The sequence below is a fragment of the Rhineura floridana genome, chromosome 3, assembly GCF_030035675.1.
Source record: "Rhineura floridana isolate rRhiFlo1 chromosome 3, rRhiFlo1.hap2, whole genome shotgun sequence".
NCBI lineage: Eukaryota > Metazoa > Chordata > Lepidosauria > Squamata > Rhineuridae > Rhineura > Rhineura floridana.
In genome coordinates, this window is record NC_084482.1 from 156,882,851 (window position 1) to 156,910,121 (window position 27,271).

Here is a 27,271-nt window from a genome sequence, read left to right on the forward strand (position 1 = left end):
GGACACCATGTCCAAGTGCCTGGAATCAGTAAGTGGATGGATGGAGGGTAATAGGCTGAAGCTGAATCCCGATAAGACTGAGGTGTTGCTCGTGGGAGATAAGAGGAAGTTGGGAGATATAGACCTGGTGCTTAATGGGGTGAGGTTACCCCTGAAGGAACAGGTCCGCAGCCTTGGGATCATTCTTGACTCCCAACTGTCCATGGAGGCTCAGGTTTCAGCAGTGAGCCGGGCAGCTTGGTATCAATTACATCTGATACGGAGACTGCGACCCTACCTTCCTGTCCATCTACTCCCACGGGTGATATATGCCCTGGTCTCCTCCCGCTTAGACTACTGTAATGCGCTCTACGTGGGGCTACCCTTGAAAACGGTCCGGAAATTACAGCTGGTACAGAATGCGGCGGCATGTTTGATTAAGAACAGCCGTCGCCGTCACCATATTACTCCGGTGTTAGTAGATCTACACTGGTTACCAGTTGCTTACCGAGCCCAATTCACGGTGTTGGTGTTGACCTTTAATGCCCCATATGGTTTCGCCCCAGCTTATCTGAAGGAGCGCCTCCAGCATCATCAGTTATGCCGCCTGATGAGATCAGCCACACAAGATCTCCTCTCGGTCCCACCAGTTAAATCTGCTAGACTGGTGCGGACCAGAGAGAGAGCATTCTCAATTGTGGCTCCCACCCTCTGGAATTCCCTGCCTTCTGACCTTCGCCATGCCCCCTCCCTGATGGGGTTCCGCCGGGCCTTGAAGACCTGGCTATTCAGGCAGGCCTACAGGATGTCTGAAGTGGATTAATTTTTATGCTGTTATTAACTGGAAGGGGTTTTTTAGACTATTCATTAATTGTGGTTCTTTTATATTGTATTTTATTGTGCAATGTACGTTTCCTAGAGTGGTCGTTAACTCGGCCAGATAGGCGACTCACAAATAAAATTTTATTATTATTATTATTATAGGAAAAGGTTCTCTCAGTACAATATTAAAGGTCATTGTAACAAGCTTTTCCTTTTCCAGCATTTGAACGTTAGATTTTTTCAAAACTCCAACTGACAAGCTAGGCTAGGTTGCAGATTTCAAATGCTCCCCTAATTTGTTATTCATTTATGTATTCAAGCAATGGAATTTTGGGTCCTGATCGCAAAGGCCTTTTTAGTATGCAGCAGGCACACACTTTGACCTAGGGCTGTCCCCCAGTTAAAAAAACTTAAATCTAGTCTGATTGTTCACATACTTTTTAGTTGATTAATTTATTGATTAAATTTGCATAAATTTGCATATACACAAACACAATAGATCCAAAACAAAAGACATATATTCTTTGTTTTTAGATGGTGCAGCAGGGAATAGCAGTACCTTAGAAATATATTGTCTCCTTTATGACAGAGAAAGTGGGATAGTCTTCTTCTAAAGTGGCTGCCATCCACAGTTTTTGGAAGTACTTTTTAAAAAGCTGCCAGCTCAATGAATCGAACCACTCTTTTAGTCAAATGGATTTTAAAATACATACGTTAATCTAAGCAATTTATCAGTTAAATATTGTAGCCTTAGTTTCATCCATAATGCAGCTTTACCTATAATAATAGCAACATCTTATTGCTTCACCACATACAGGCCACAGACATACCTTCAGTTTAGCCACCAACCTTGGTTAGAACACATGCCACTCTACTGAAAGGCCAGCATTTGCATACCTCTCATTTTCATCTGCCAGCTATCTTTATCTGCGTGTTTGACTAAATTAATATGAAATTATGAAAGCAGTCTTTAAATAACAACTATTGTGATGGATACAGAGCCAGTCGTGCTTGTAGACCTATTAAATCTGGATCCAAATGACAGGGTATGAAAAAAAAGAAAACTCACCTGGAGAAGTCCCATGATCCAATAAAGAGTCGTATCTACCATCCTTATCTAATTTAGTTATTTAGACTATTAATAAATAGTTTAATCAAAAAGCTCTCTAAGTGGTGTACAAATAAAATTGTAGTGGAACAGTTAAAATCCAGAAATATGCATAGTCTAAGCTAATGTGTTTCTGTGGGATCGCAATGCCAACCAATGATCCCTCACAAGACATATCTGCTCTCAAATGCTAACTAATATTTTGCAAAGGCCAGACAAACACGGCATGACTACTGCACACCAGTTCCCAGAGGGAGCAGCGATCAGTCTTGACACACACCTGTGTCTGGAGGCTTGAGAGGGAGTCTACTTTGGTGTGCTGGCAGTATCTCCAACTTGACATTTTCTGATGTTGCAGCTAAGAGCTGGGTGGCCTCCAGCAAAGAACAGTGCTCAGTGCTAGTGCCATCAATGGAAAGGATGTGATCGCCAACATGCAAGGCTCCACATCTGCAGAAGAAACACAGAACCAAACAAATAGAGGAGTCACTTGTGGTTATCACTACAGAAATTCATAACCCAACAGATTCAGACACAGACACCTACCTCACACCCAAGCCCAGGTAGCATGTGTCAAATCTACTTTCTGCAATATTCTTTGTCGGGGTTTAGCTGAAACCAAAAATTAAAAACAACAACCAGAGATCCAGTTTTGGATCCATCTGGTTGGACACACATGAAAGCAAAGAGATCTTATCCAAAAGACTATCAAGATGCTTGGGCTGGAAAACAAGGCTTCCCCTCACTGTGAACTGAAGTAAAAAAATGCATGTGTCATACGGAGTCTGAATTATCATTATTGTACGTTTCCAAGGGTGTTTCCAGGCAATAAATAACCCAAATTTTATTCTTACTTGCTTTTACTCTTTGCCATTTGGCACTTTAAAAAGAGAAATCAGGGCAGATATAATCCAGCATGGAGGAGAGGGACTTGTACAACCTTCCAAAAGAACATTTTTTAAAAAACAAAATGTTTCTGAAATGGCACACACTGGTACTAGATAGTGTTTAATATTTTGTTTCCTAAAAAGGATAAAGGAGCACTCCCATGCTGCAGGGCATATTTTCAGACAACCACATTCACTAAGCACCCAAAATAGCAAAATATGTGGTAGCTGGGGAAGGGGTGGAAATCATGTTTTTCACTGAAGAGGGGGGAAAAGTAAAGAACTGATAGGTACTGGGAAAGTAAAATATTTCCCTACTAAAAGTACCTTCTTAAGGAAAGGCCTCTGAAATATGTACAACAAATGAGATGTTTATTTACTGTACACAAAACAAAAACAGAGCCAATGGTTTGTAAAGGGCCTGATACGGCAGCCTACGTAGAAAGGTATACAAGAAGACATACTTAATAGCTCTCTCTTTGCCAGTAAGTCATCATTCCACACCTCAGCTAGGATCTCAGACATCTATGAACTCCAAATTAATTCTTAAATTTAGGCTCATAGTGACACATTCACCTGGGCCTGTTTAATCTCTACGAAACTGAATTTGGCTATCTTGAACCACATGGTATGGTAAATTCATTTCTTAGAATCATGCCACAGTAGAGTTGGAAGGGGCCTATAAGGCCATCAAGTCCAACCTCAAGTCCTACATCAATGTAGGAATCCAAGTTAAAGCATAAAGCATTTCCAACCACATCGCCACATATTTCTTATTGTAAGGTTTTTGTCTTGGTGTTTTATAGTATCTGCCTGATATATCCATTTCGAGAGGGGTAGTCGTATTAGTCGTAGCATGGGCTATTGCTTTTTTTTAGTGAGGATTATAAACAGTGAGATCTGAGTAGGGATATGAAGGCTTGGGAGGAAAAATGGAAAATTATGGGGGAGGGGAACCCATGTTTTTTCCAGCTTAAAAACAATGGGGGGAAAGCTGTCATCCCCCCCAAATTTTTTCCGGTTTTTTTTTGCCTGGGCCTTCACATCTTTTGGTCTGAGGGAAATGAAATGCAGAAAAAAGAGCCTTCAAGGTGCCAAGAGACTATTATTTTTGTCGTATATCAGTAGTTCTCAGAGATTCTGCCTTAAAAGAATGCTTTCCCACATTAACTTTCCTGCTAAAGAATGTCACTTATACTACCGGCATATGCTCATTTTGCACAGGATACTAGCCTGGTCTGTTGGGCTATGCCATTGTTCAGTGCGAACCAAGAGTGTGCTCTAGAACACTAGTCTTTAACTGATGGGTTGCAGCCTAACCTCAGGTGGATCACAATAGCAGTACTACCACCATACAAATATAAGATAAAAAAATGAAGTGTGTCCCCAAGGGCATGTATAGCCTAAAGGTGGGTCCCAGATCTGAAAAGGTTGAAAACTACGGCATAAAAGCACACCCCTGTGCCTGCACATTGCAGGGGAAGATTGGTGCAGAAGTGGCAAGCAGTCTTTCATCTCATCAAGGAAGCCACAGTTCTTCAGAACAGTTTGAAAATCTTGCCCCTGAACTGCTGTACATCTCAGCTCCAGAGTATATACTGGATATTCCATATACAAGAAGTATTAGTGGTGCAAAGTACCCCTTATACTGACACAGTGGCAATTTTCATATACCACTCTAACCCCCTCCCCCAATTAGTTTCAAGAGATAGAAAGATTGGAGGACATGGAGAAAGAGGAAACAGAATAGACATGGGAGAACACCAATAGAGTTTGACTTCGTACCTGTCTACCACACTGGCTGGCTTGATCTTGTCAATGACTATGACCTGCTTATTCCGATGGGTGTTTGTTGCTAGCGTAATTCCTAGTGCAGAGCCAGGGGTCTTTGCAATTTCCACTAGCAAAGGACCTGAAGCATTGGCTACTGTATCTATAAAACAGAAAGACATTTAAAGTTGCTTCTGCTCAAGTCATCCTAAGTAGGTCACTGACCAAGGCTGCAAAGGGTGTGCAATGGTGTTCATACTATGCTCAACACATACGGCCACTCAGGGCACATAAATCTCTACATCTTTATTTAGAAATCCCTATTGTCAACACTTCACACACATAAGCCATCCGTGAAAATTCAAAAGAATGTGGTGCATCCAGTGCTGTTTCATGCTACATGGCAGGTGTGCTTGCCATGTCCCTCTCATCCTCTCTGTGTTGGCACTTGTCCTTCTCTGACTGCTTGAGGTCCACAAGGGCAGGAAACAGTCTGCCAAGGACAGAATGGAACAGCACAGATAGGCAGAAGATAACAGCAGAAAACACCAGATGAACAATCTGCAGGGAGCTGGTGAAGAGCAGCTGGAGAGAACAAGGTTCAGGCCAAAGGGTTAGCCAGACACCAGGACCATGGATAGCTCCAGGACAGATCACCTGCTCTAGTAACCACTAGAGCAAAACTGAGCCTTCCTATTCTGATGTCTGAATCAAGTGCTTCCTCTCCATGGTAGTTAGCTTAAAAAAAAAGGACTCATGCTCTGGTCTAGAGTCTGGTATTTAGCACCCTGTGGCTTTGTGGCAGGCCACCTGGTATCTCAGGCAAGGAGAGGGGGTGAACATGGTGCAACGTTGTTCCTCAGGAGCATCAACTCCTGCTCAGTAGTCAGGACTTCTTGTCCACATTTCTATGTAAGAAAGAGTCACAGACTGGGTTGCAAGTTCACCAACACTGTTTCTTCCATGATGGTATCTAGATGTGTACTGGAAGCCAGATACGGTATCCACTATGGTGTGCAAATGGGTCTGTCTGGGACCAAATAATGAGGTGAAACAGGGTGCTTCCCCCCACCCTTGATATCATGTTTGACTCATTGACTCCCCCTGCCACTCCCAAGTCAGATCAGGACCCTCATAAAGGTTTACGTTGCTCTGTTTCTGTGCCTTTCTGTACCTTACATCTCTATGTTTTCCTATATCTCTTTGCTTTTCTAGGTCTATGGGCTTTGCAAGATGTGATACTGTTCAAAATGTTGCATGTGAAGGACTGAAGAGTTCTAGATTACTGTTGTTAAAGCACAGCAGTGGATTTTTTTGGTGTGTGGTTAATTTAAAAGGTATTTTTAAAATCCTATGTTTCTCTGGTTGAAGAACAAGTGAAAATCAGATCTCTTCAGAACTCAGCAGGCAGCTGAGTTCTGAGGACTTACTTTGTAAGGCCTGTCAGAGGATGCAAACAAGCGCCGGAAAGGCCAGTGTGAAGCTGCAACAAGTTTTAAAAAGTGTACAAGCAAGAACACATCACTTGGCCAACTCTTAATTAAATGTTATGTTTAAGTAGCAGCAAGAAACAAACCTCTGCTCCACCACACTGAAAATGTGAAACGTATGGATATTGGAGTTTTAGCTGGCATAATAAAGATATTGCCCTAATATGGATTATGGATGAAAATGAATCCCCTTTACTTCCCTCACATAAAGCCTCTGGACTTATTTGCCTGTACTTTTGCAGACTTAATCATGTGCCAGTAAATTTAATCCACTTTGGTCAAAAGGGAAAAAGTTATAGGCATTTTTAGATTCCCTGTTATAGTGAATTCATACAACGCAGCTGAGAACCTGAATTACAAATCAAAGTGGAGAGAACACAGAGTGACTCAGAAACAGATCAGACTGTTTAAAAATGCAGATACAGATACAAGGTGAATCTTGGAGCCAAAGGTGTATTCGTCCAGGGTCTCGGGGGGTCTTAGACCCTTTACTTTTTTGGGAGCAGGGTCCCTATGTCTTCAGCATCGTATGAGACAATCAGCATGAAAGGGGAGGGTATTAACCACTGAGAAGAGCCTAACACACTTCCTTGTCCTTTCCTGCTGATAGGAGCCAATCAGAGTGAAAGGAGGTGAGTCAGCCACTGAGAAGACTCTTCTCAACAGCGAACAGTCTCTCCTTTCATGCTGATTGGCTCCTAGGATCATCTCTTGTTGTGGGAGAAGCATTAACAAGGATCTCATTCTCAACCCAGCAGCAAAATAAGGGGGAAGCATGGCTGTGACTAACATGAAGGGACCCTGAACTGCTGAATTTGCCACTATATTACTACTTGAAGCATGTGTACACATTCTGAGCTGGCATCTGTTTCACTGGATGAGGCCATTTATTCAGATCATATTCCTAAGTGTAGGCTACAGGGGAAAATATTTAAGATGTTTCACATTAAGTTTTGAGACTTAAGCAGTAAATCCAAACATAATTCTCTTCTTTCTGTAAATTGTAATCTTGGTATCTACTGTTTAGATTGGTTTCAAATCACCTAAATATTACTTAAGAAACACAGCTAAAGCTGAACAGCTAGAAAGATAGCACCAGACCCAGCTTTGCAAGACTTTAGATCTGAGCTCTCCAGCTGTTCAAATTTAGCAGTTAGCTTACATTTGGCATGCAAATGAGCTTCAAAGTTTGCAGAACACAATTGCTTCTTTGACCTAGTAAATACAACTCATCTCTTTGGCATTTAACCCTATTCAACAAAACAACAGATAGGAAATGAAAGTTTCTTCAGAATTTAAGAAAGCCTAACCAGCTAAACTATAAATTGGCACTAAGTTATACAACTGTAAATATAATTATTTCAGTACGATTTCCATGTAAACTGGGTTTGGGATTGCTGTCTTTAAGAACTGGAACAACATATATGCTCTCTGATGTACATACTCAAGGCTGTCATCTGGTCCCTTTTAAAGATGTGATCCACCTTGAAAGGCGTGATTTTAAAAAGTCTAATTTGGGGTCCCCAACCTCTCTGGACTCAGGGGCACATTTGGAAATCTAAGAAACTGTTGTGGGCACCACAAAATATCCATTTCACTGAAGAAAAACTGCTAAGGTTCAGAACCTCCCCTCTCCAAAATAAAAATCTAAATACTCCCCAAAACAAACACAGACCACCAAAAGGCATGCAGCCCCAAACCAAATAAAAAACTCATTCAAAAAAATAAAACTGGGAGGGACAGTATGCCTTGTTAGACAACAAGAGAGGTGCCCGAGGGAATCATGGTGCCCACGGGTGCCATCTTAGGAATGCAAGATCTAATGCATACATGTAATTCAACCTCAATATTAGGCAACTTACAGCTAGTGATGTTAGTCGTGGTCAAGGTTAGCATTAGGATGTCCAGGAATAATAGAACCATAATACCTCTGTTTTTCAAAACTATTACTGTTCAATTTATCCGCTTAAAACTAAGTCATGGTCAACATTTGCTCACCTGAGATGGGAACATGTCCAGTAAGAATATGTTTAGAAATTAAAGGACTATTAGTATCAAGTGTCTTCCATTAGTACAGGAAATGTTTTTTCTATAATATGGGCGAAGTTTGAGGGAGATAAAGGAACAACTTCTGGGCAGTAAATACCTGCTTGCCTAGAAACATAAAACCTCCTCCCCTTAATGCAGGAGAAACCCCTCACAAAGCAGTAGTACTTACAAAGAATATATATCACCATTTAGACTGCAATTAGGACCTTCAGAGCACCTCGGATATGCAGAGGCTAGCAAGTGTCATAGTAACCCCACCAGGCATTTCAAAATGCCTGAAAAGGAAAAGCAGATGGAATCAGTTCTAGGAAATCCTGTCGCCCTTGCCTCTTGATGAGTCAGATCAAGGCTTTTCACCCCTATACCACTTGCCTATTTCCTTTCCATGCTGCTAAAATGTTGGTATATGCACCATCTCTCCTCTCCAAGGACAATCCTTTTTTTCTGATACCTGCCCCTCTTCCCCCAGATGCCTTATTAAAATGTTTTCAGTATGAGTTGCTAGCATTGCCATTCTTCAGGGTTCAGCTGCCTCCCCAAGGTTTCCAGGAATTAAATCTCATCTGAGTGAATCCCATCTTTAGTGCCCATATCCATATAAATGGATGTGCATGAAACCACAGGCACCACGCAGTGCACATGGCCTGACATTTCACCACATTACAGTTTGAACTATTTGTTGATGACATATTGTAGGCCAACCATGCAGTATATATTTAACCAAAAGGTTATTGCAGAGCAAATGATTCAAGCATATAGGAAATGGAGCAGAGCCTTCAACAATGAGCAGCAGTGGGTATGTGGGAGTTCTGGCCATAATCTTTGATATGGGAATTAGGGTGTTAAAATATTGCTCCTATTTTTTCTGTGAACTATTGTAGGATATGTTGCACTGCTAGATTCAGAACTCATTGGTTCCCACACCCCAGCCAGATTTTAGCAGGGATGGGGAACCTTTTCCAGCCCAAGTGGACTGTACTGCCTTCTGAGCAAACATCCAGAGAACACATGCCAATAGTGGCTGGAGCCAGTGACAAAAATGGACAGAGCAATGAATGCTGAATTGCACATTAGGCTAATTCACACACACACAGCTCTCTATCTTTCATCCAGGCACAGAAGAAGCATCATCAGAGTTCAATGACACATTCCAGCCAGGCAAAAACACTCCAGGAGTGTGCAAAGCAGGGCCAGTGAGTGGTGTAGCCTGGGGAGAGCCCCGAGGGCCAGACAGAGAGACCTGGAGGGCCATATTCAGCCCACAGGCCTGAGGTTCCCAACCCTGACTTGCCGCATGTGTGCCAATAAAGACACTCCCATATGGAGGATGGCTTGCTTGTCAAACACACTGATTGGGTACCCTGTACCTACTGCCTACAGGAAGACTGTGCCAGTTCCCCATGTTCCATTCTTAAAGATAAAACTGACATAATAAGAGATTGGTTGGCTCAGCCCTGATGGGAAACCAAGTTACTGATGCATGCAACCAGGTCTCTTTTCTTCTTCTTTAATTTCTTTCTTTCCTTTTTTCAACAATGACTGGCGCTCAACCATGCAGGAAATATTTGCCTGGCCCACCTGCTCCCCCATTTGCCTGTTTTACCACAGCATTGTGGGAACTCCACCCATAATGTGAAATGGCCTGACAGTTTCTGTGAAGGGAGGAAGGTGGCAGGTTTGGCTACCCTTGCTTCAGAACTGCACCAACTAATCTGCCTGCCCTCCTACCCTACCCTATCCTATCCATTTAATACCACTTAATATGATAAAAACATTTAAGCAGTTTACATAAAACCAATGCAGACAAAACATTCAATAAAATGTCCTAAAAGCTAGATAAAAAGCAAGATAAAAAACAAAAAGCAACTGCGTATCATGAATGAAACTGAGCAGCGTACAAAACAAAAAATTAAAATTAAGAGTCAGAGTCCAGAAAAACTTGGATGAACATATACGTTTTTATCTCTGCCTTATGAATTATCCAAGGCTGGGCATTCCAGAGGATGTGTGCTATCACAGAGAAGAGCTGCTTCCATGTTGTCAGCAAGTGACAGTCCTCTGGTTGTGGAATATCCAGCAGGGGCTCCTCAATTCGTGCTAGGGAAGGTGGTCTGTTAGGTATCCTGGTCTCAAGTTGTTTTGGGCTTTAAGCTATATTAACAGCAAGCTCAGTTCTCTATGTGTGGATCCTTACATAGTCAAAATGACATCATCTACACCCAAGAGGGAAGTATAATAAGATCAGACCAAAAGCCCATCTAGTCCAGCATCCTGTAGTCACAGTGGCCAACCAGATGTGTGTGGGAACCCTGCAAGTAGGACCTGAGTGCAACAGCATACTCCTCACTTGCAATTCCTAACAACTGGTATTTAGAGGTATACTGCCTCCAACAATGGAGATAGAGCATCGATATTGGGGCTAGTAGTCACTGATATCCTCCATGAATTTGTCTAATCCTCTTTTAAAGCTACCCAAGTTGGCACCCATCACTACCTCTTGGGGGAGTGAATTCCATAGTTTAACTACGTGGTGTGTGAAGAAGTCCTTTCTTTTATCTGTCCTGAATCTTCCAATGTTCAGCTGCATTGGTAGTTTCATAGGTGGTTGGCTGGGGCCCTAAAGAGGAACGCTCCACCCTACATGTTTTGGTAATTTTCTAAAAAACTTCCTGGAACCTTAAGAGTTCGATACTTGTTTTCATAAAAAGTGGCACACTTTTAGGAACCCTGGGTACTTTGTCTCACATTCCAGGTTTTACGCTCATTAGACACAATTTTGCTGTGTAATAGTTATAGCTAAAAAGACATATGATGCATTTATTGCTTCTGAAATGTTATTTCCATAATACTATTACAGAAAAAAATTGCAACCATGTAATTCTGGTGCTATTCATGACAATTAGAGAGACAAGCTGATGTTTTATTACTTAGTGAAAAAGAGCTCATCAATATATTGGAAAAGCATGCATGGTCAGACACTACTCCCTTCTCAAAGAGCCTTTGCAGAATGTTTTATTGAGCAATAAATGCACAGCTGGTACTCAGCTGTTTTCAGGGGATCCAGACAACCTTCCCACCATATTGTTGGCACTACAGGAAAATCACATTATCTTATGATTCAAAAATTGTATATTTTGCTGTTGAGAACATGCAGTTCCAATTCCCCCACTGCCCTCAATACATAAATTGCTGTTGTGAATGCTGCATAGATATGTGTTGCCTATGATTGGCAGTGCAAGAGAATGCTATTGTGCTCATGTCCTACTTCTACGGTTATCATAGGCATTTGGTTGACCACTGTGAAAACAGAATGGGGGATTAGATAGAGCTTTGGTTTGATCCAGCAGCTCTTCTTATGTTCTTCAGGGTACCTGCCTCCCCGTTTCCACTGGCTCACTATTTTGTGATTTTCCTTTGACTTTCCTACTGTTCTTTCCGTTCATTAAATGAATCCTACTCCAATGCTATGGCGCATACTTCCAGGCTATAATCTCATTCCAATTTGCAACCCTATATAATCCACTGCACAGGCCTATATAATCCACGAGCTAGAGGGAGCCCCAGCTGACGAAGCGTCAAGGCACCAGCTGACAAAGCGTCAAGGCGAGTTAAGCAGCAGAGCGAAAAGAGGGTAAGTAGCTCCCATTTATTCCATTATTTAATTGAAGTAAAACAGCTCAGAGCAATAACTAATAAGGGCAGCCCAAGGTCACCCTGAGCTAGGAGCCAAATCCTGAAAGAACCTATATCTTAGGAGACAGATCCTAGGAGAAGGAAGCCTATAGAAAGCTAGTTTTCAACACCACCCTAGCAGGAAAGCTTCAGGGGACACTGTAAACAAGGCTAAATTCCAGTCGGAGAGAAGGGGGAAAAGGAAACTCCACCGACACATACAGGGAGAGAGTCAGCTCAGTCCTTGCTAAAAAGGGCAGCTTCAGCCTTCCTGAAACACAACCACAAGCTCTGTTTCCCTAGGTTAAAGAAAGGTCAGGCTGTTCTAGGTGGGAAAACAACAAACAAAAAAGACTTGCCTGGAAGGCGCAGCCCCTTGCTTAGATTAAAAGCAGCCAAAAGCTTAAACAGCCCCGCCCCTCGCTCAGGAAGGAAGGAAGCCTGAGAGAATACTAAAGAGTTAAGCCCCAGCTGATAGCCATCAGCCTCAAGTAACACATCATTGGCTGGCAGCAGTAGCTGGGAGGAACCAGCCACACATATAAAGTCAGAGCCCCCTAGCGAGGGAGCCTGCTCCACGAGCTAGAGGGAGCCCCAGCTGACGAAGCGTCAAGGCGAGTTAAGCAGCAGAGCGAGTCCGCCAGCAGGGCGAGAAGGCCAGGCCCCCCACTCTGCCCATCTGTTCCCTGACCTCAACTAAACCGCAATCTCAACCCATTGACGTAATAAACCTTAAACAAAACTATGCAGGTAAGAAGCCAGCAGGGGTGTGGGGGCTTTCCAGTGTTTTGCACTGCCTGCAGCATGTATGACTATCTGCCTGTTGGACAGAAGTCGTGGGTGTGCTCTCGGTGCAATGAGCTCCTGGCTCTCCGGGAACGACTTCATTTCCTTGAGGCCAAGGTGGCGGACCTGGAAAAGCTGAGAGAGGCAGAGAGGTGTGTGGAGGAGGCCTTCAGGGACGTTATAGCTGTGTCCCACTCCAACGATGATAGCTCTACTGCTATCATGGACAACGATGGTCTCGGGGAAGGAGAGCATCCAGCTGAGGAAGAGGGAAACGATCACTTAGAAGGCACCCATTCCTTGGGGGATGAGCAGCTATCCTCTCGTGCCGAGGATATATCTCCAGGGGGTGGAGGGATCCTTGTAGTGGGTGATTCGATCATTAGGAACATAGACAGTGGGGTGTGTGATGGGCGTGTAGACCGCAAGGTGTTTTGCCTGCCTGGTGCGAAGGTTGCGGATATCGCCCGTCATTTACATAGTTTGGTAGAAAGTGCTGGGAAGGAGTCAGTGGTCGTGGTGCATGTTGGCACCAACGACATGGGGAAATGCAGCCGTGAGGTCCTGGAAGCAAAATTTAGGTTGCTAGGTAGGATGCTGAAAGCCAGGACCTCCAAAGCGGCTTTCTCTGAAATGCTACCGGTTCCATGCGCAGGACCAGCCAGACAGGCCCAGCTTCGCAGTCTCAATGTGTGGATGAGACGATGGTGTCGGGTGGAAGGGTTTGGATTTGTTAGGCACTGGGGAACATTTTGGGACAAGCCGGGCCTGTACAAAAGGGACGGGCTCCACTTGAACCAGAATGGAACCAGACTGCTGGCACTTAAAATTAAAAAGGTGGCAGAGCAGCTTTTAAACTGACTGAGGGGGGAAACCCGACAGGAGCTGAGAAAGGTCCGGTTCGGAATAAACCTCCCCCCTGGGATAAAAACCAAAGAAATGATGAAATTTTAAAAGGGGTAGGCCTAGAAGTAGGCATTGTGAGAGCAGGGGCACAGGATATAAATTCAGAAGAGCAAAATTACCACAGGCCTAACCACAAGTGCCAAAGACACTTGAAGAGAGACACTGCTTACAAGTGCCTGTACGCTAATGCTAGGAGCCTGCGAACCAAGATGGGAGAACTGGAGTGCTTGGTCTTAGAGGAGAGCATTGATATAGTGAGCATAACGGAGACCTGGTGGAATGGAGAAAACCAGTGGGATACGGTTATCCCTGGATATAAACTATATCGGAAGGACAGGGAAGGACGTATTGGTGGAGGAGTCGCTCTATACGTGAAAGAAGGCATTGAATCCAGCAAGCTCGAAACCCCAAAAGAGGCAGACTCCTCCACAGAATTGTTGTGGGTGGTGATACCGTGCCCCAGGAGGGACTTAATACTGGGAACGATCTATCGTCCCCCTGATCAAAATGCTCAGGGAGACCTTGAGATGAGATATGAAATTGAGGAAGCATCCAAATTAGGAAAGGTGGTAGTAATGGGTGACTTCAACTACCCGGACATAGACTGGCTGCATATGTGTTCCAGTCATGACAAAGAAGCAAAGTTTCTAGATATTCTAAATGACTATTCCCTAGACCAGTTGGTCATGGAACCGACCAGAGGGACGGCAACCCTGGACTTAATCCTCAGTGGGGACCGGGACCTGGTGCAAGATGTAAGTGTTGTTGAACCGATTGGGAGCAGTGACCACAGTGCTATTAAATTAAACATACATGTAACTGGCCAATTGCCAAGAAAATCCAACACGGTTACATTTGACTTCAAAAGAGGAAACTTCACAAAAATGAGGGGATTGGTAAAAAGAAAGCTGAAAAACAAAGTCCAGAGGGTCACATCACTCGAAAATGCTTGGAAGTTGTTTAAAAACACTATATTAGAAGCTCAACTGGAGTGCATACCGCAGATCAGAAAAGGTACCGCCAGGGCCAAGAAGATGCCAGCATGGTTAACGAGCAAAGTCAAGGAAGCTCTTAGAGGCAAAAAGTCTTCCTTCAAAAAATGGAAGTCTTGTCCAAATGAAGAAAATAAAAAAGAACACAAACTCTGGCAAAAGAAATGCAAGAAGACAATAAGGGATGCTAAAAAAGAATTTGAGGAGCACATTGCTAAGAACATAAAAACCAACAACAAAAAATTCTATAAATACATTCAAAGCAGGAGACCATCTAGGGAGACGATTGGACCCTTGGATAATAAGGGAGTCAAAGGTGTACTAAAGAACGATAAGGAGATTGCAGAGAAGCTAAATGAATTCTTTGCATCTGTCTTCACAGTGGAAGATATAGGGCAGATCCCTGAACCTGAACTAACATTTGCAGGAAGGGATTCTGAGGAACTGAGACAAAGAGTGGTAACGAGAGAGGAAGTTCTAAGCTTAATGGACAATATAAAAACTGACAAATCACTGGGCCCGGATGGCGTCCACCCGAGAGTTCTTAAAGAACTCAAATGTGAAATTGCTGATCTGCTAACTAAAATATGTAACTTGTCCATTGGGTCCTCCTCCGTGCCTGAGGACTGGAAAGTGGCCAATGTAACGCCAATCTTCAAAAAGGGATCCAGAGGGGATCCCGGAAATTACAGGCCAGTTAGCTTAACTTCTGTCCCTGGAAAACTGGTAGAAAGTATTATTAAAGCTAGATTAACTAAGCACATAGAAGAACAAGCCTTGCTGAAGCAGAGCCAGCATGGCTTCTGCAAGGGAAAGTCCTGTCTCAGTAACCTATTAGAATTCTTTGAGAGTGTCAACAAGCATATAGATAGAGGTGATCCAGTGGACATAGTGTACTTAGACTTTCAAAAAGCGTTTGACAAGGTACCTCACCAAAGGCTTCTGAGGAAGCTTAGCAGTCATGGAGTAAGAGGAGAGGTCCTCTTGTGGATAAGAAATTGGTTAAGAAGCAGAAAGCAGAGAGTAGGAATCAACGGACAGTTCTCCCAATGGAGGGCTGTAGAAAGTGGAGTCCCTCAAGGATCGGTATTGGGACCTGTACTTTTCAACTTGTTCATTAATGACCTAGAATTAGGAGTGAGCAGTGAAGTGGCCAAGTTTGCTGATGACACCAAATTGTTCAGGGTTGTTAAAACAAAAAGGGATTGTGAAGAGCTCCAAAAAGACCTCTCCAAACTGAGTGAATGGGCAGAAAAATGGCAAATGCAATTCAATATAAACAAGTGTAAAATTATGCATATTGGAGCAAAAAATCTGAATTTCACATATACGCTCATGGGGTCTGAACTGGCGGTGACCGACCAGGAGAGAGACCTTGGGGTTGTAGTGGACAGCACGATGAAAATGTCGACCCAGTGTGCGGCAGCTGTGAAAAAGGCAAATTCCATGCTAGCAATAATTAGGAAAGGTATTGAAAATAAAACAGCCGATATCATAATGCCGTTGTATAAATCTATGGTGCGGCCGCATTTGGAATACTGTGTACAGTTCTGGTCGCCTCATCTCAAAAAGGATATTCTAGAGTTGGAAAAGGTTCAGAAGAGGGCAACCAGAATGATCAAGGGGATGGAGCGACTCCCTTACGAGGAAAGGTTGCAGCATTTGGGGCTTTTTAGTTTAGAGAAAAGGCGGGTCAGAGGAGACATGATAGAAGTGTATAAAATTATGCATGGCATTGAGAAAGTGGATAGAGAAAAGTTCTTCTCCCTCTCTCATAATACTAGAACTCGTGGACATTCAAAGAAGCTGAATGTTGGAAGATTCAGGATAGACAAAAGGAAGTACTTCTTTACTCAGCGCATAGTTAAACTATGGAATTTGCTCCCACAAGATGCAGTAATGGCCACCAGCTTGGACGGCTTTAAAAGAAGATTAGACAAATTCATGGAGGACAGGGCTATCAATGGCTCCTAGCCATGATGGCTGTGCTCTGCCACCCTAGTCAGAGGCAGCATGCTTCTGAAAACCAGTTGCCGGAAGCTTCAGGAGGGGAGAGTGCTCTTGCACTTGGGTCCTGCTTGCGGGCTTCCCCCAGGCACCTGGTTGGCCACTGTGAGAACAGGATGCTAGACTAGATGGGCCACTGGCCTGATCCAGCAGGCTCTTCTTATGTTCTTAAAATCTTCTACTAGGACCCAGTCCAAAGCTGTCATACAACTGTAAACAAGTACAGAACTTTTTCGGTTGCCTGGAAAAGCCCCAAACTTAAAATGCTACAAGCCATTTTGTTTTAAAGATGCCATATACACAAAAGCTGCACCAATGTAATCAACAATATAAGCCTCTTTTACAAATTTTAGTTCACACTGAAAAGTTAAAAGGGAAACAAAAAAAGTGTTGGCTCTAGGCAAAAATACAGTAGGATATGCAACAAACCTAAAAGGCATCAGATGCTTTCATTTCTCCCAGCCAGACGATCCAGACTGCTTGGCAATGTTTGTGTTAGTAACATTGCCAGGAGCCAAGTGTATCAGACACCACATGCTGCTGACATCAGGTAAAGTCAACAGGGTTTCATTCTTTGGCTGGCTCTAGTTCCCACAGGCAACACTGAAGAGAGATCACCCATCCAAGCTGTCACTAGGGCAAAACGAGGTGACACAGAGCTGTTGCTCTTTCCTTATCTTTTTTTCTCCTGCTAATTTCTAGTCTAGTTAAGGAAGCAACCATAACTTAATGACAGAGTAGATACTTTACATGCAGAAGGTCCAGAGTTCAGTCTTCAGCATCTCCAGTCAAAAACTACTCTGGACAACACCTCTGCCTGAGACCCCTGAGACCCACTGACAGTCAAAGTAGATAATACTGGGCTAGATGGACCAATAGCCTGTTTCAGCGTATATAATTTCATATGTTAATATGACCCTTTTATAGCACACGTGTGCTGTTGGTTTCCTGCCCAGCCCCTCTGCAACTCTGTATAATTCACTGCCAGGGCGACTTACAGCACAAGCAATGGCATCACACATTGTATTATAGCAGACATTTCCAAAAAGAGGGGAGAAAAAGACTTAAGTGTCCATTTCAGACACAATGAGAAACCATGGTTTTCTGCTATATGACCAAGCAAAAACAAGCCAGGACTAAACCACAGTTGCAGTTGCAAAGTTTGGATGCCATGGGGAACTGGAGCTTGTATTAACCACTTCCAATCTTCTCACAGGCACAAAAGAGGAAGAAAGGAGAGAACCGATTGTGAAAGCATGAAGTATGCCATGACTCATTTACATTGGAGGAAACCATGGCTTCCCGTGATGTCTGAACAAGGTCATGAAGTGGTATCAGTTCTGTGTCTTGTTTTAATATCCAGTTCTGACCTTAAACAAGACAGATCTCTGACTTGGCTCAAATTAAAGTCCAGAAACTTACAGCTAGCAGAAGACAAGTGTATTGTCAAAACTATTTTGAAGGTTTTTTTGTTTTTGTTTTTTAAATATAGGCAATTTGAATGGAATCTATATCAGTTTGCTTATTTGGAGTGAAGATGGAACAGCGGCCCAGATTTTGACTTTTGACATCTACTGGAATTATATAAATTTGTCAGTGGCAACCGGACAGTGGAAAGTAACAAACCTTAAACAGGCCCCATGAACTCTTCAAAAGTGCATCCTGGCTCAGGCACATCAGAAGAAAGCACGAGAAGTCATGGCACAGCAATGCCATATTAACTGTTAATATGTTAACAAAGTTTAACATATTTGTTCATTTGAGTCTTACTGAAAAGTTTTTGTTAACTGTTTTCAGACAGAGGAATTTAAGAGGTGGTCTGGTTAAATATGGCACTGTAACTACCCAAGAACTTGACATCTGTTATTGCTGAGCTAACAAAGAAAAAAGGGCAGAGAGGTACAACTAACCCCCTCTCCCCCCAAAAAATCCCCACACAGCAGCAGTTTTTATAATTCATGTAGAAATAATCAATAAAAGGAAGCTAGCCCTGAAAGGCTAATAATATCTTGCACAATTGTATTGACTACATCGTTAAGAATTGCAAAATGCTTTACAAGCAATGAATTTGGCCTCTCAGCACTATTAGGAAGTAGGGGGCTGCTTGCACAAAGAGGAAGAAGCTGTGGATGAATAGTTACAGCAGAAACATACTAGGAGCATCAAATAAGGGTCTAAAAGAGATCAAACTACTTCAGCAGAAATATACTCTGCCCCATAAAGGTCACCCTTTCAACAGGATAAGGCTGACAATTTGGGGAGCTGGGAAAAAAGATCAATTTAACATTTCGCCAACATCAATCATTTCCTGACTTCTAGCTGTGAATTAAGGCCGTTTTGCTCGCAACCCTCCCAACTCCAAAGTGAAGACTCACGAGATGTGTATTTGACGTAAAGAGTACAAATGTTAAAAATGCTTAAAGATCCAAAGCAAGTCATAACAAGCACAGGCTTGGAATTGGCATGGAAAATGAAAGGCATTCGGATCCCTTGTCTCTGGTCTTGGGCAACACCACTCAACTTGAACCCCATCTCCCATTTTAAACCTGAGATTCTCATTGCCAGCCCACCTTGAAACTGAGCTGAGGGGGGCTGCTTCCCCACCCTGCTCTCACTGTCCAGTGTTCAGCAGGATGGTCCCTTCAGGTCCCAAGGACAAACACAGCATCCCCTGAACTGAACAGCAATGCCAGGTGCTTAGTAAAATGCCCTTCACCCAAGGGTGCTTATATCCAAAATAGTCCCCAGCCTGCCCTAAATGTGACAATAAAACAAAGCCAATTAGAGCTAAATCAGAACAATGTATATGATGGGGGAAAGGGCACCCCAGAGTCAATTAAGGGTATTCCTACTTGGACACTGAAAGTGACTGATTAATCCTGTATTGCAAACCTGGATGGGTGTGTCACTGCCAGAAGCTGTACAGCAGTGGTTCCCAACCTGAGGGCCACAATCCCGGGGGGGGGGTTGGAAGTCATTGGGGGGGGGAGTCGGGAAGAGCCAAGAGAGAAATTTATTATTTTTTTAAAAAAGGTTTTCACACCAGCAGGAAAAAACTGAGCAGGTGTGAGGGACTTTCATTTCCTGCTCCTCACCCCACCCCCCAAGGAGTCCAACTGCTGATTGCTCTTCCTGGGCTCCCAGCTACTTAACCCTTACGGAGAAGGATAGCCCCAGCCTTTGCATGCTGCCTGGCCCACTGGCTGCAGCAGCAATAGCAGAAGGAGGAAAGTACGGACATGGCGGCCAACTTGTATGGAGTGGGAGGTGTTTATGTGGGTAGGGGTGGGGAGTCCTCTGGCCTCCTCACAATCCCTTCCCACAATCCACCAGACTCCTGAAATGCAAACAACACTGAAAGAGGCATACAGCAGCACACTCTCCCTTCCCATGCATTTTCCTGTAGTCCTACACAGGACGCTCCTACGATGAAGGTGGGGAGGGAGAGAAAAGAAGAAGGGGAGGTTACTCCTCACCCCTTTGCCTCAAAAAGTGAGGAAAGGAGGCGGTGTCGATGAAGGTTCCACCCTCGTGCTCACCATCTACTCCCCTCTTCTCCCTCCCTTTGGTGTAAAGGGTCAGGAGGGGGAAGTGAGGGAAAGATGAGTGGGACTATGTACATTCGTTTTGAGGCCTCGCTGCCACCACAGGTCACTCTGAGGAGGGAGAGAGAGAAAAGGAAACAGAAAGGACACGCAGCCCACTTTACTCCAACCCTCCCTCCCTCCCTCTCCCTGCCCCCGTCTTCATGTTCCAGGTGCCCTGCCTCCCACGTGGCTTCACCTCTTCACTCTTCCAGCCACCACTGCCTCTTACTTGCTGCCTTCTTTTGACTCACCAAACTTCTTCCCCACCCACAACCTGACACACCTCTCCTCCATCTAACTCTGCCCCTTCCTTTGCATTTCTTCTATCTCTTTTTCTTCTCTCTGCCCATTCACACTTGCTTGCCCCCACCCCCAGCGCCCAAGTTTGCTCCTATTTTGATTTTGCCTATAGGCTTGCATGAATTGTGTGTTTAAGTTTATTATATATTTATTGGGCTTTAATTCCCTGCCAGGCACATTTCTCTCTCTTTTATGCCTCTGTTTCTCCACTTGCATGCAAATCATGGTGTTGGCCAGAGTAGTAGCAGCAGCAGGAGTAAAAATTAGCATGTGGGGGTCGTGATTTCTTTTGAGGTTAAAGAGGGGATACCATACTCCATAATGGTTGGAAACCACTGCCGTAGAGGAGGGTTAGAGATCAACATCCCTTTTATAAAAGGGAGCAGGCACCTTCCTTCCATTGGGCACTGAAGTGCTGTGATTCTCCCACTTGCCTCTTCCCCAGTGAGGAAGCCTACACAAGTCTTCCTCTGTGTCAGGAGAATGGGGCAGTGGAACAGCCATACTTCAAAAGATACTTAGTAAGATTGTGTTCTTTGAATTGTGTCATTCCCTAGTATGGCATCACAAATTCCATTAACAAAGGAGCTATCAGTCAAGAACACGGTGAGAACTGAAGTGCCCTAGAGCCACTGAGCCAATGTAGTTTTAAGTGCTTTTTCACCAGATAAACCACCACCATGTGATAGTCTGTTTTTATCACTATTTTTAAAAAATATTTTATACTATTTTATGTAAACCACTTAGAATATTTTTAATTATACATAAATCTGAGATTTTCTCAATTAAGCAGAATATAAATACTGCTAAATAAAATAAAGTGTACTCATCAGGCAGATTCAGCCATTCATGGCTCCTTAAGCTCGCCTGTAAGATACATATGTTTGCAAGCCATGCACTCGTCACATTTGCACCCTACATTGTTAAAATATGTAATGTGTGAAATGGCCATAAAAATAGTTCTGTTCACTGACATGGATCTATGTACCCCCAGGCAGGGGAGGCTGATCCAGCCCTTCAAATTAGAATGTCAATCATTTTTTTAAAAAAAACACACCAAAAATCTCAAAGTCACACAATCTTTCTTGTTCTAAACACATTTTATACTTCTGTTTGAACTCAGGGAAGTTCTACAAACATTTCTGTCAATCTACTGTTTGTCAATGTTGACAGAATGCTTTTGAAGTGGCACCAGCTAATGGATCCCATCCCTAGCGGTGAATCATTATTCCAGTCCAGTTTTTGTTCCCCTCGCAGCAGGGAAGCAACTATGACAGCAAGGACCCCTTCTGAACTAAAGCAGGATATTTTTCAGCTATGCTAGGTGCTGTTTGTAAAACACCTGTGCTTAGGTGTCCACAGAATCTTTGCAAGGGAAGATGGGGAGAAAAACAGAATAACTGGGTCACAGGGCATCCTTGGGAGAGAGCAGCCTCTTGTGGCTACTTCATTCCCTCCTCAAGCTGAGTTACTGATGGTCCTCAGTCCTGTGAAACAAGTTGCCACTAGCTGTACTTCCTTTAGAGCCAGAACCACGACTTGGAACTGAGCCCCAATTCTACTTAAGAGGGGCTCCACTGTAGAGCAATTCCCTGGCCCCACCTGGCTCTTCCAGTGTCTGATAAGCTCTTAAAGGCCCAGGACATGCACATACTCTGACAATGATTACTGGGATCTTGCCTTCCCTCTACTGTAATTTACATGCCATAAATTTATTTATCCTGCAAATGCCAACTCTGAGGAAAAGGCAGGACCATTTGATTGTGATTAGATCCACTACTTCTTCAATCCAGAAAGAAAAATGATACTTCCTATATTCCTCTCACCTTTGCATTCCTTGAATTAAAAGGCCATGTGTGAAACACTTTGGCAGGGTAGGGCTTGAATCTTTTTGGGTTGTGACAACCACAGTCCTTCCCCTTCCTCTCTTCCGCATTCATTCTTAGTCCCCTGGGTGCTAGGACCTAGACAACTGGGCTTTTAAATAATATTTATGGAGCCTTGGTAAGAACTCCCAATTCCTGCAAGACAACTGGAGCTCAGCCCAGGGGCAGTAGTGTCCCTGCCACCCCAGCAACAGAGCTGTTATTCCCCACTCTGGCTCAGCCACTATTGGCCAAGACAGTATCATGGTAGCAGGGACAACTACAGATCTGTGGGAGGTGCTGGTTGAATAGAAATGGCTTGTTGGCAATCATTTTTGGAGTTTCTCTGACCTCTGTCTGCTCTCTCACACATACACACACCCAGTGGAATGATGACTGCAGACTCCTAACAAATGCAGAGAGGCAGCTCCATCATGCCAAAAGAAATAACACTGCTTCCGTTCAGAGTTATCTTGCTTAACGACATCCGATACAAGCTTCATTCAGCCTGCAATTTTGTAGGCCTCCCTTAAAGTAAGAGGCTGCTGGGCAAAATACTCAACAGTTCACTTAGTAGTGGGGTGCAGGCATGTTATTATCCCTCTATTTTACCAGCAGGAGAAACTGGAGAACTAGTCTCCGTTTAAAGGGGAGTGAAAGACGATGAAGAACACAGCAAACCTGTTTGTCTCCTTGAGTTCATTCATTTCCCAAACCTATCCCTAGTCTCTTTCTCTGGGAATCTAACAGAAGACACTTGATCTGCTGCTTGGTAGAAGTGTGCATGCTTCTTTCCTCCACTTGTGCTCTATGTGTATATTTGTAAATAAAGCAAAATGTTACCAAAAACGCCACAAGCCTTTTTTGTGCACTCTTCTCCAAATGAAGCCATAGCACTGCCTTTCTTGGGGATGTGAACATTTTACAATGTTGTAAGATTTGGGGTGTGTGTGTGACAAAAGAGGGTTAATGGAGCCAGAGGTACAGCTGGAAACTTCCTTAATAGTTAGTGGCAAAGTTGCTAGGTACATCTATTGTTAGGGAGTTTTTGGCAGATTCCTCTTGATAAGCTAGATCCTTTGGAAGTTGGGTACCTTTCCCCCTGGGTAGGAATAATATTAGGTTCTGTGAAAGGAAATAAAGGGGACATAGTGCAGGTGTTGGTTTTTGTAGTGGGATGTAAAGAAAAAGACAGAGGCCTGCCTCTCTTGGAGATCTAATGTGGAGCAGCGGACTTCAGTGGTCGGTGTTTTAACTTATGCCTCCATCTATGCTCAACCTGCATATTATGTAAAATAAATTAAAATATTACAAAATGCCATAAGGTTCCACAAACCTCCCTCCGGAGGAAACCACGCCCAGCTACACACTTTGCCCCTGAAACTTCTTATCCCATGGAGAAGCAGTGAGAACATAATACATCATGTGTACATGCAGTCAAAATGCAACGCTTCCTCCTCACAAGCACATCGCTCTTTCTGTTCCTCGGGTAAGACAACAAACCTCCCTTCAGAAAGGATATTGCAAAGATGTGCATCCTTCATATTTGATTAATTCCACCAAATGGCTTAAGACAAGAAGCTGCCATTCATTGCTTCTCTAAAGTCCAGGGTAGACATGACATCGCCAAACCCTGCGCAACCATTTAGAATGGGAGCAGGGTGGAGAGAGAGAGAGAGAGAGAACATGTCCACCCTAAGGAGGAGTACACAGTAAGAAGAGACAAATCCTTTCTGGCTTGTCTCCCTAAACCCCATGCACCACTATGTACTTATATTTATTGACATTTGTATACCATCCCACAAAGTTCTCTAGTTTTATCTCAGCCATCTCGCTTCTGGTTCTGGAGTCCCAGCTGGGGAAAAACGCTGGTTGTGACATGTGTGGAGGGCTAGAGGGAGGTTGTGAGAGGGTTCAGATTCCTTTACCTATGTGCCTCTTTTGCTCCTTCAAAACGACCATGTAATCTCTCCCTGGTAAAAGATCCAGATTCAAGAACTCATGGATATGAATCTGATGCATCTAGTTGGGCCCTCTACTGAGCCAACCTCAGCCCACTAGGATCTTCCTAGAATCCCTTCTCTCCATTATTTGAAAGAAAAACAACAACCCGGAAGTATCAAAATACCACTGAAATGTGTCCTAGTCTTCACTCCATCCACCAATATTTTTTTTTTGGGGGGGGAGGGTTGCAAGCAACCATGCATGTTCCTCCAGCCTGTGTTGTATGGTAGAGAAACCTGAATATTAGAGAGACAGTCAGCTCATCCCGCCTCCTAATTTGCTAAGTATGGATACACAAGTGTTGTGCTTATGCTGTTTCTACATATAAGAACACTCATTTTGGTTTCTGCTCCATTCTTAGAATTTCAGTATAAGCAACAGCATGCTGGCAAATTACAGGTGGCTGCTCATTCTTTAGAAGTGACATGGGGAGATCACGGCATCATCTCATCGGAGGCAACATTCAAAAGCCATTTGCTAGGGCACTAAATTCACAAGTTAACTCACTGTGCACTACAGGGTCAGTCCCTGACCCTCCCAAGCTCTATCCCCACTGTCAGTCCCAGGTTCCAGTATTTTTGAAACCAGAAGCAGTACAGCCTTCACCTTGTTCCCTTGCCAAATGCTAGGATACTTCCCTTTGAGAACCAATGTTCTCAGCGAGCTTTTTTCAAACATACCAAAGTTATTCTTAATGAACATTTTAATGTTCAATGTGTTTCATTTAATTTTTTTTTCGTTTAACTTGTTGCTGATTTTATTGTAATTTTATTGTAATATTGTATTTTAATCTTGTTTTGTTCACCGCCCAGAGAGCTATTCGCTATGGGCGATTTAAAAATGAAATAAATGAAATGAAATGAAATGAAATTCTTTAGGACAAGGAATGAAGAATCAGATCAGGGTGGTTTGAATGAAGAATCAGATCAGGGTGGTTTGAATGAAGAATCAGATCAGGGTGGCAATGCCCTAAAAAGTTCAGTTATCCAGGCATGCAAACAAATTGCTATTCCACCTGCATGGTCTGTGGGGGTTCTAGTCCAAGAACATCAGAAGGGCCACAGGTTCCTCAACCCTACTGGGATTATATACAATTTGTGGCAGTACCTCTGCAAGGAGTCCCAGCTTTGGAGAAAAATAATAGCACTCTTTAAATTTTTATTTTATTACTATATTGTATCATTATGTATCATTCAAACTCCATGTTTATTTAGGAAAAGCATCACCAAGGGCACTGTGCAGTGCAGATTCAAATGTGGGTGGAAATCCCACAAACAGCATCTCATAATTATGCCTGTGAGGTCTTATTATTGCCTCTCTTCTCCACAGCTCTTCCCTTTGGCCATTTAGCCTGGATGTTGATATGCTGGCTGTTTAATAATATGTTCATTGTACATTGAATGATCCTAGAAATTCACAAGATGAGCCAGGAGGGCACCAACAGCCCTATGCCAATGTTAATGTTCTCCCAGATACATATGGTATGGGCATAAGATTATACAGCCACAAGAGTGGGTTTTTCGTGGATAGATTTTTCACATCCCACAATGTTAAACTGAAAATACCCCCCATGCCATTCTGATGCTTCCCATAACTTCATTTCAAAACAAAACCTTACAAAACTTATTGTCCTGTACTCAGAAATGCTTGCTAAACAGCACTCTAAATTTTCGTAGCAATACACAAAATAGTCAGAGACAATCAAGAGTTCAAAGTGTAAAAAGACGGAAAAAAACCCAGACCCCATTAGGAATTTTTTCTGTCAGAGTTCTCATAATCTGTTGAAATTAATTAACAAACAGCCATGTTCACAGAGTACCTGTAACCCTATTACTGTACTGACCTTGCCCTATACTCTGACCTTCATCTACCACATTTTAAAAGTTAAAAAAATGCCTGGTCCAATCCTGCTTTACGTATTATATGATCTGCGTATAGATTAAACAAATAGGGTGATAAAGTACACCCCTGTCTCACACAGTTTCCGATTGGGAACCAATCGGTTTCTCCATATTCTGTCCTTACAGTAGCCTCTTGTCCAGAGTATAGGTTGCGCATCAGGACAATCAGATGGTGTGGCATCCCCATTTCTTTTAATGCATTCCATAGTTGTTCATGATCTACACAGTCAAAGGCTTTGCTGTAATCTATAAAGCACAGGGTGATCTTCTTATGAAATTCCTTGGTCTGTTGCATTATCCAACGTATGTTTACAATATGATCTCTGGTGCCTCTTCTCTTTCTAAATCCAGCTTGGACATCTGGCATTTCTCGCTCCATATATGGTAAGAGCCTTTGTTGTAGAATCTTGAGCATTACTTTACTTGCATGGGATATTAAGGCAATTTCACATGAGACAGTCATGGCTTCCCCCAAAGAATCCTGGGAAGTGTAGTTTGTGAAGGGTGCTGAGAGGAGACTCCTATACCCCTGACAGAGCTCCAGTGGCCAGAGTGGTTTAACCACTCTGATTGAAGCTCTGTGAGAGGAACAGGGCATCTCCTAGCAACTCTCAGCACCCTTCATTAACTAAAGTCAAATAAAGGTCTGGTGTGGGTGTGGCCAGGAACAGCTATGGTTTAAATTTGGGTAGGAAGCTACATGTGCCTGCTGTAGAATAAAAAGGTGAGGGAAACGCTGAAAAGCAATGATACCATTCACAATGTTTTCCTTCTGGAAAGGAAAGGGGCTTCCCCTCTGCCCAGTGCCCACCCACCCAATCTCCTCCCCTCCTTGCTCCTCCCCCAGGTCAGTTTTACCTATCCTAAACATGATTGCATAGAAATAAATCCCATTGTACTCAAAAAGTATGCAAATGATCAAACCCACCTTCCCCCATCCCCTCCCTCTTGCCCTTTCCCTCCTATCCCCTCTCCCTTGCCTCTTCCCTCCCCCTTCCTTTGCCCCTCCCTTTCCCTCCACTTCCAATCCCCTCCTTCCCCTTCCCCTCCCCTCCTCCCACTCCCGTCCTCCCCATGGTCAGTTTTACCTATCTTAAGCATGATTGCATGGGAATAAATCCCATTGAATTTAAAAAGCATGCAAAT

General features: G+C 43.4%; 1 protein-coding gene across 7 annotated transcripts in view; it reads right to left on the reverse strand.

The window, feature by feature from the left end:
- The window catches only part of GRIP2 (glutamate receptor interacting protein 2), a 323,541-nt gene that overhangs the window by 80,320 nt on the left and 215,950 nt on the right, over positions 1-27,271 (reverse strand). For all 7 annotated transcript variants that reach the window (XM_061618438.1, XM_061618434.1, XM_061618433.1 and 4 more), the window contains exons 8-9: positions 4,582-4,729; positions 2,190-2,359 (exon numbers count right to left, since the gene is read on the reverse strand). In XM_061618438.1, coding sequence (XP_061474422.1) covers positions 2,190-2,359; positions 4,582-4,729 — 318 coding nt within the window. The remainder of the gene's footprint in view (positions 1-2,189; positions 2,360-4,581; positions 4,730-27,271) is intronic.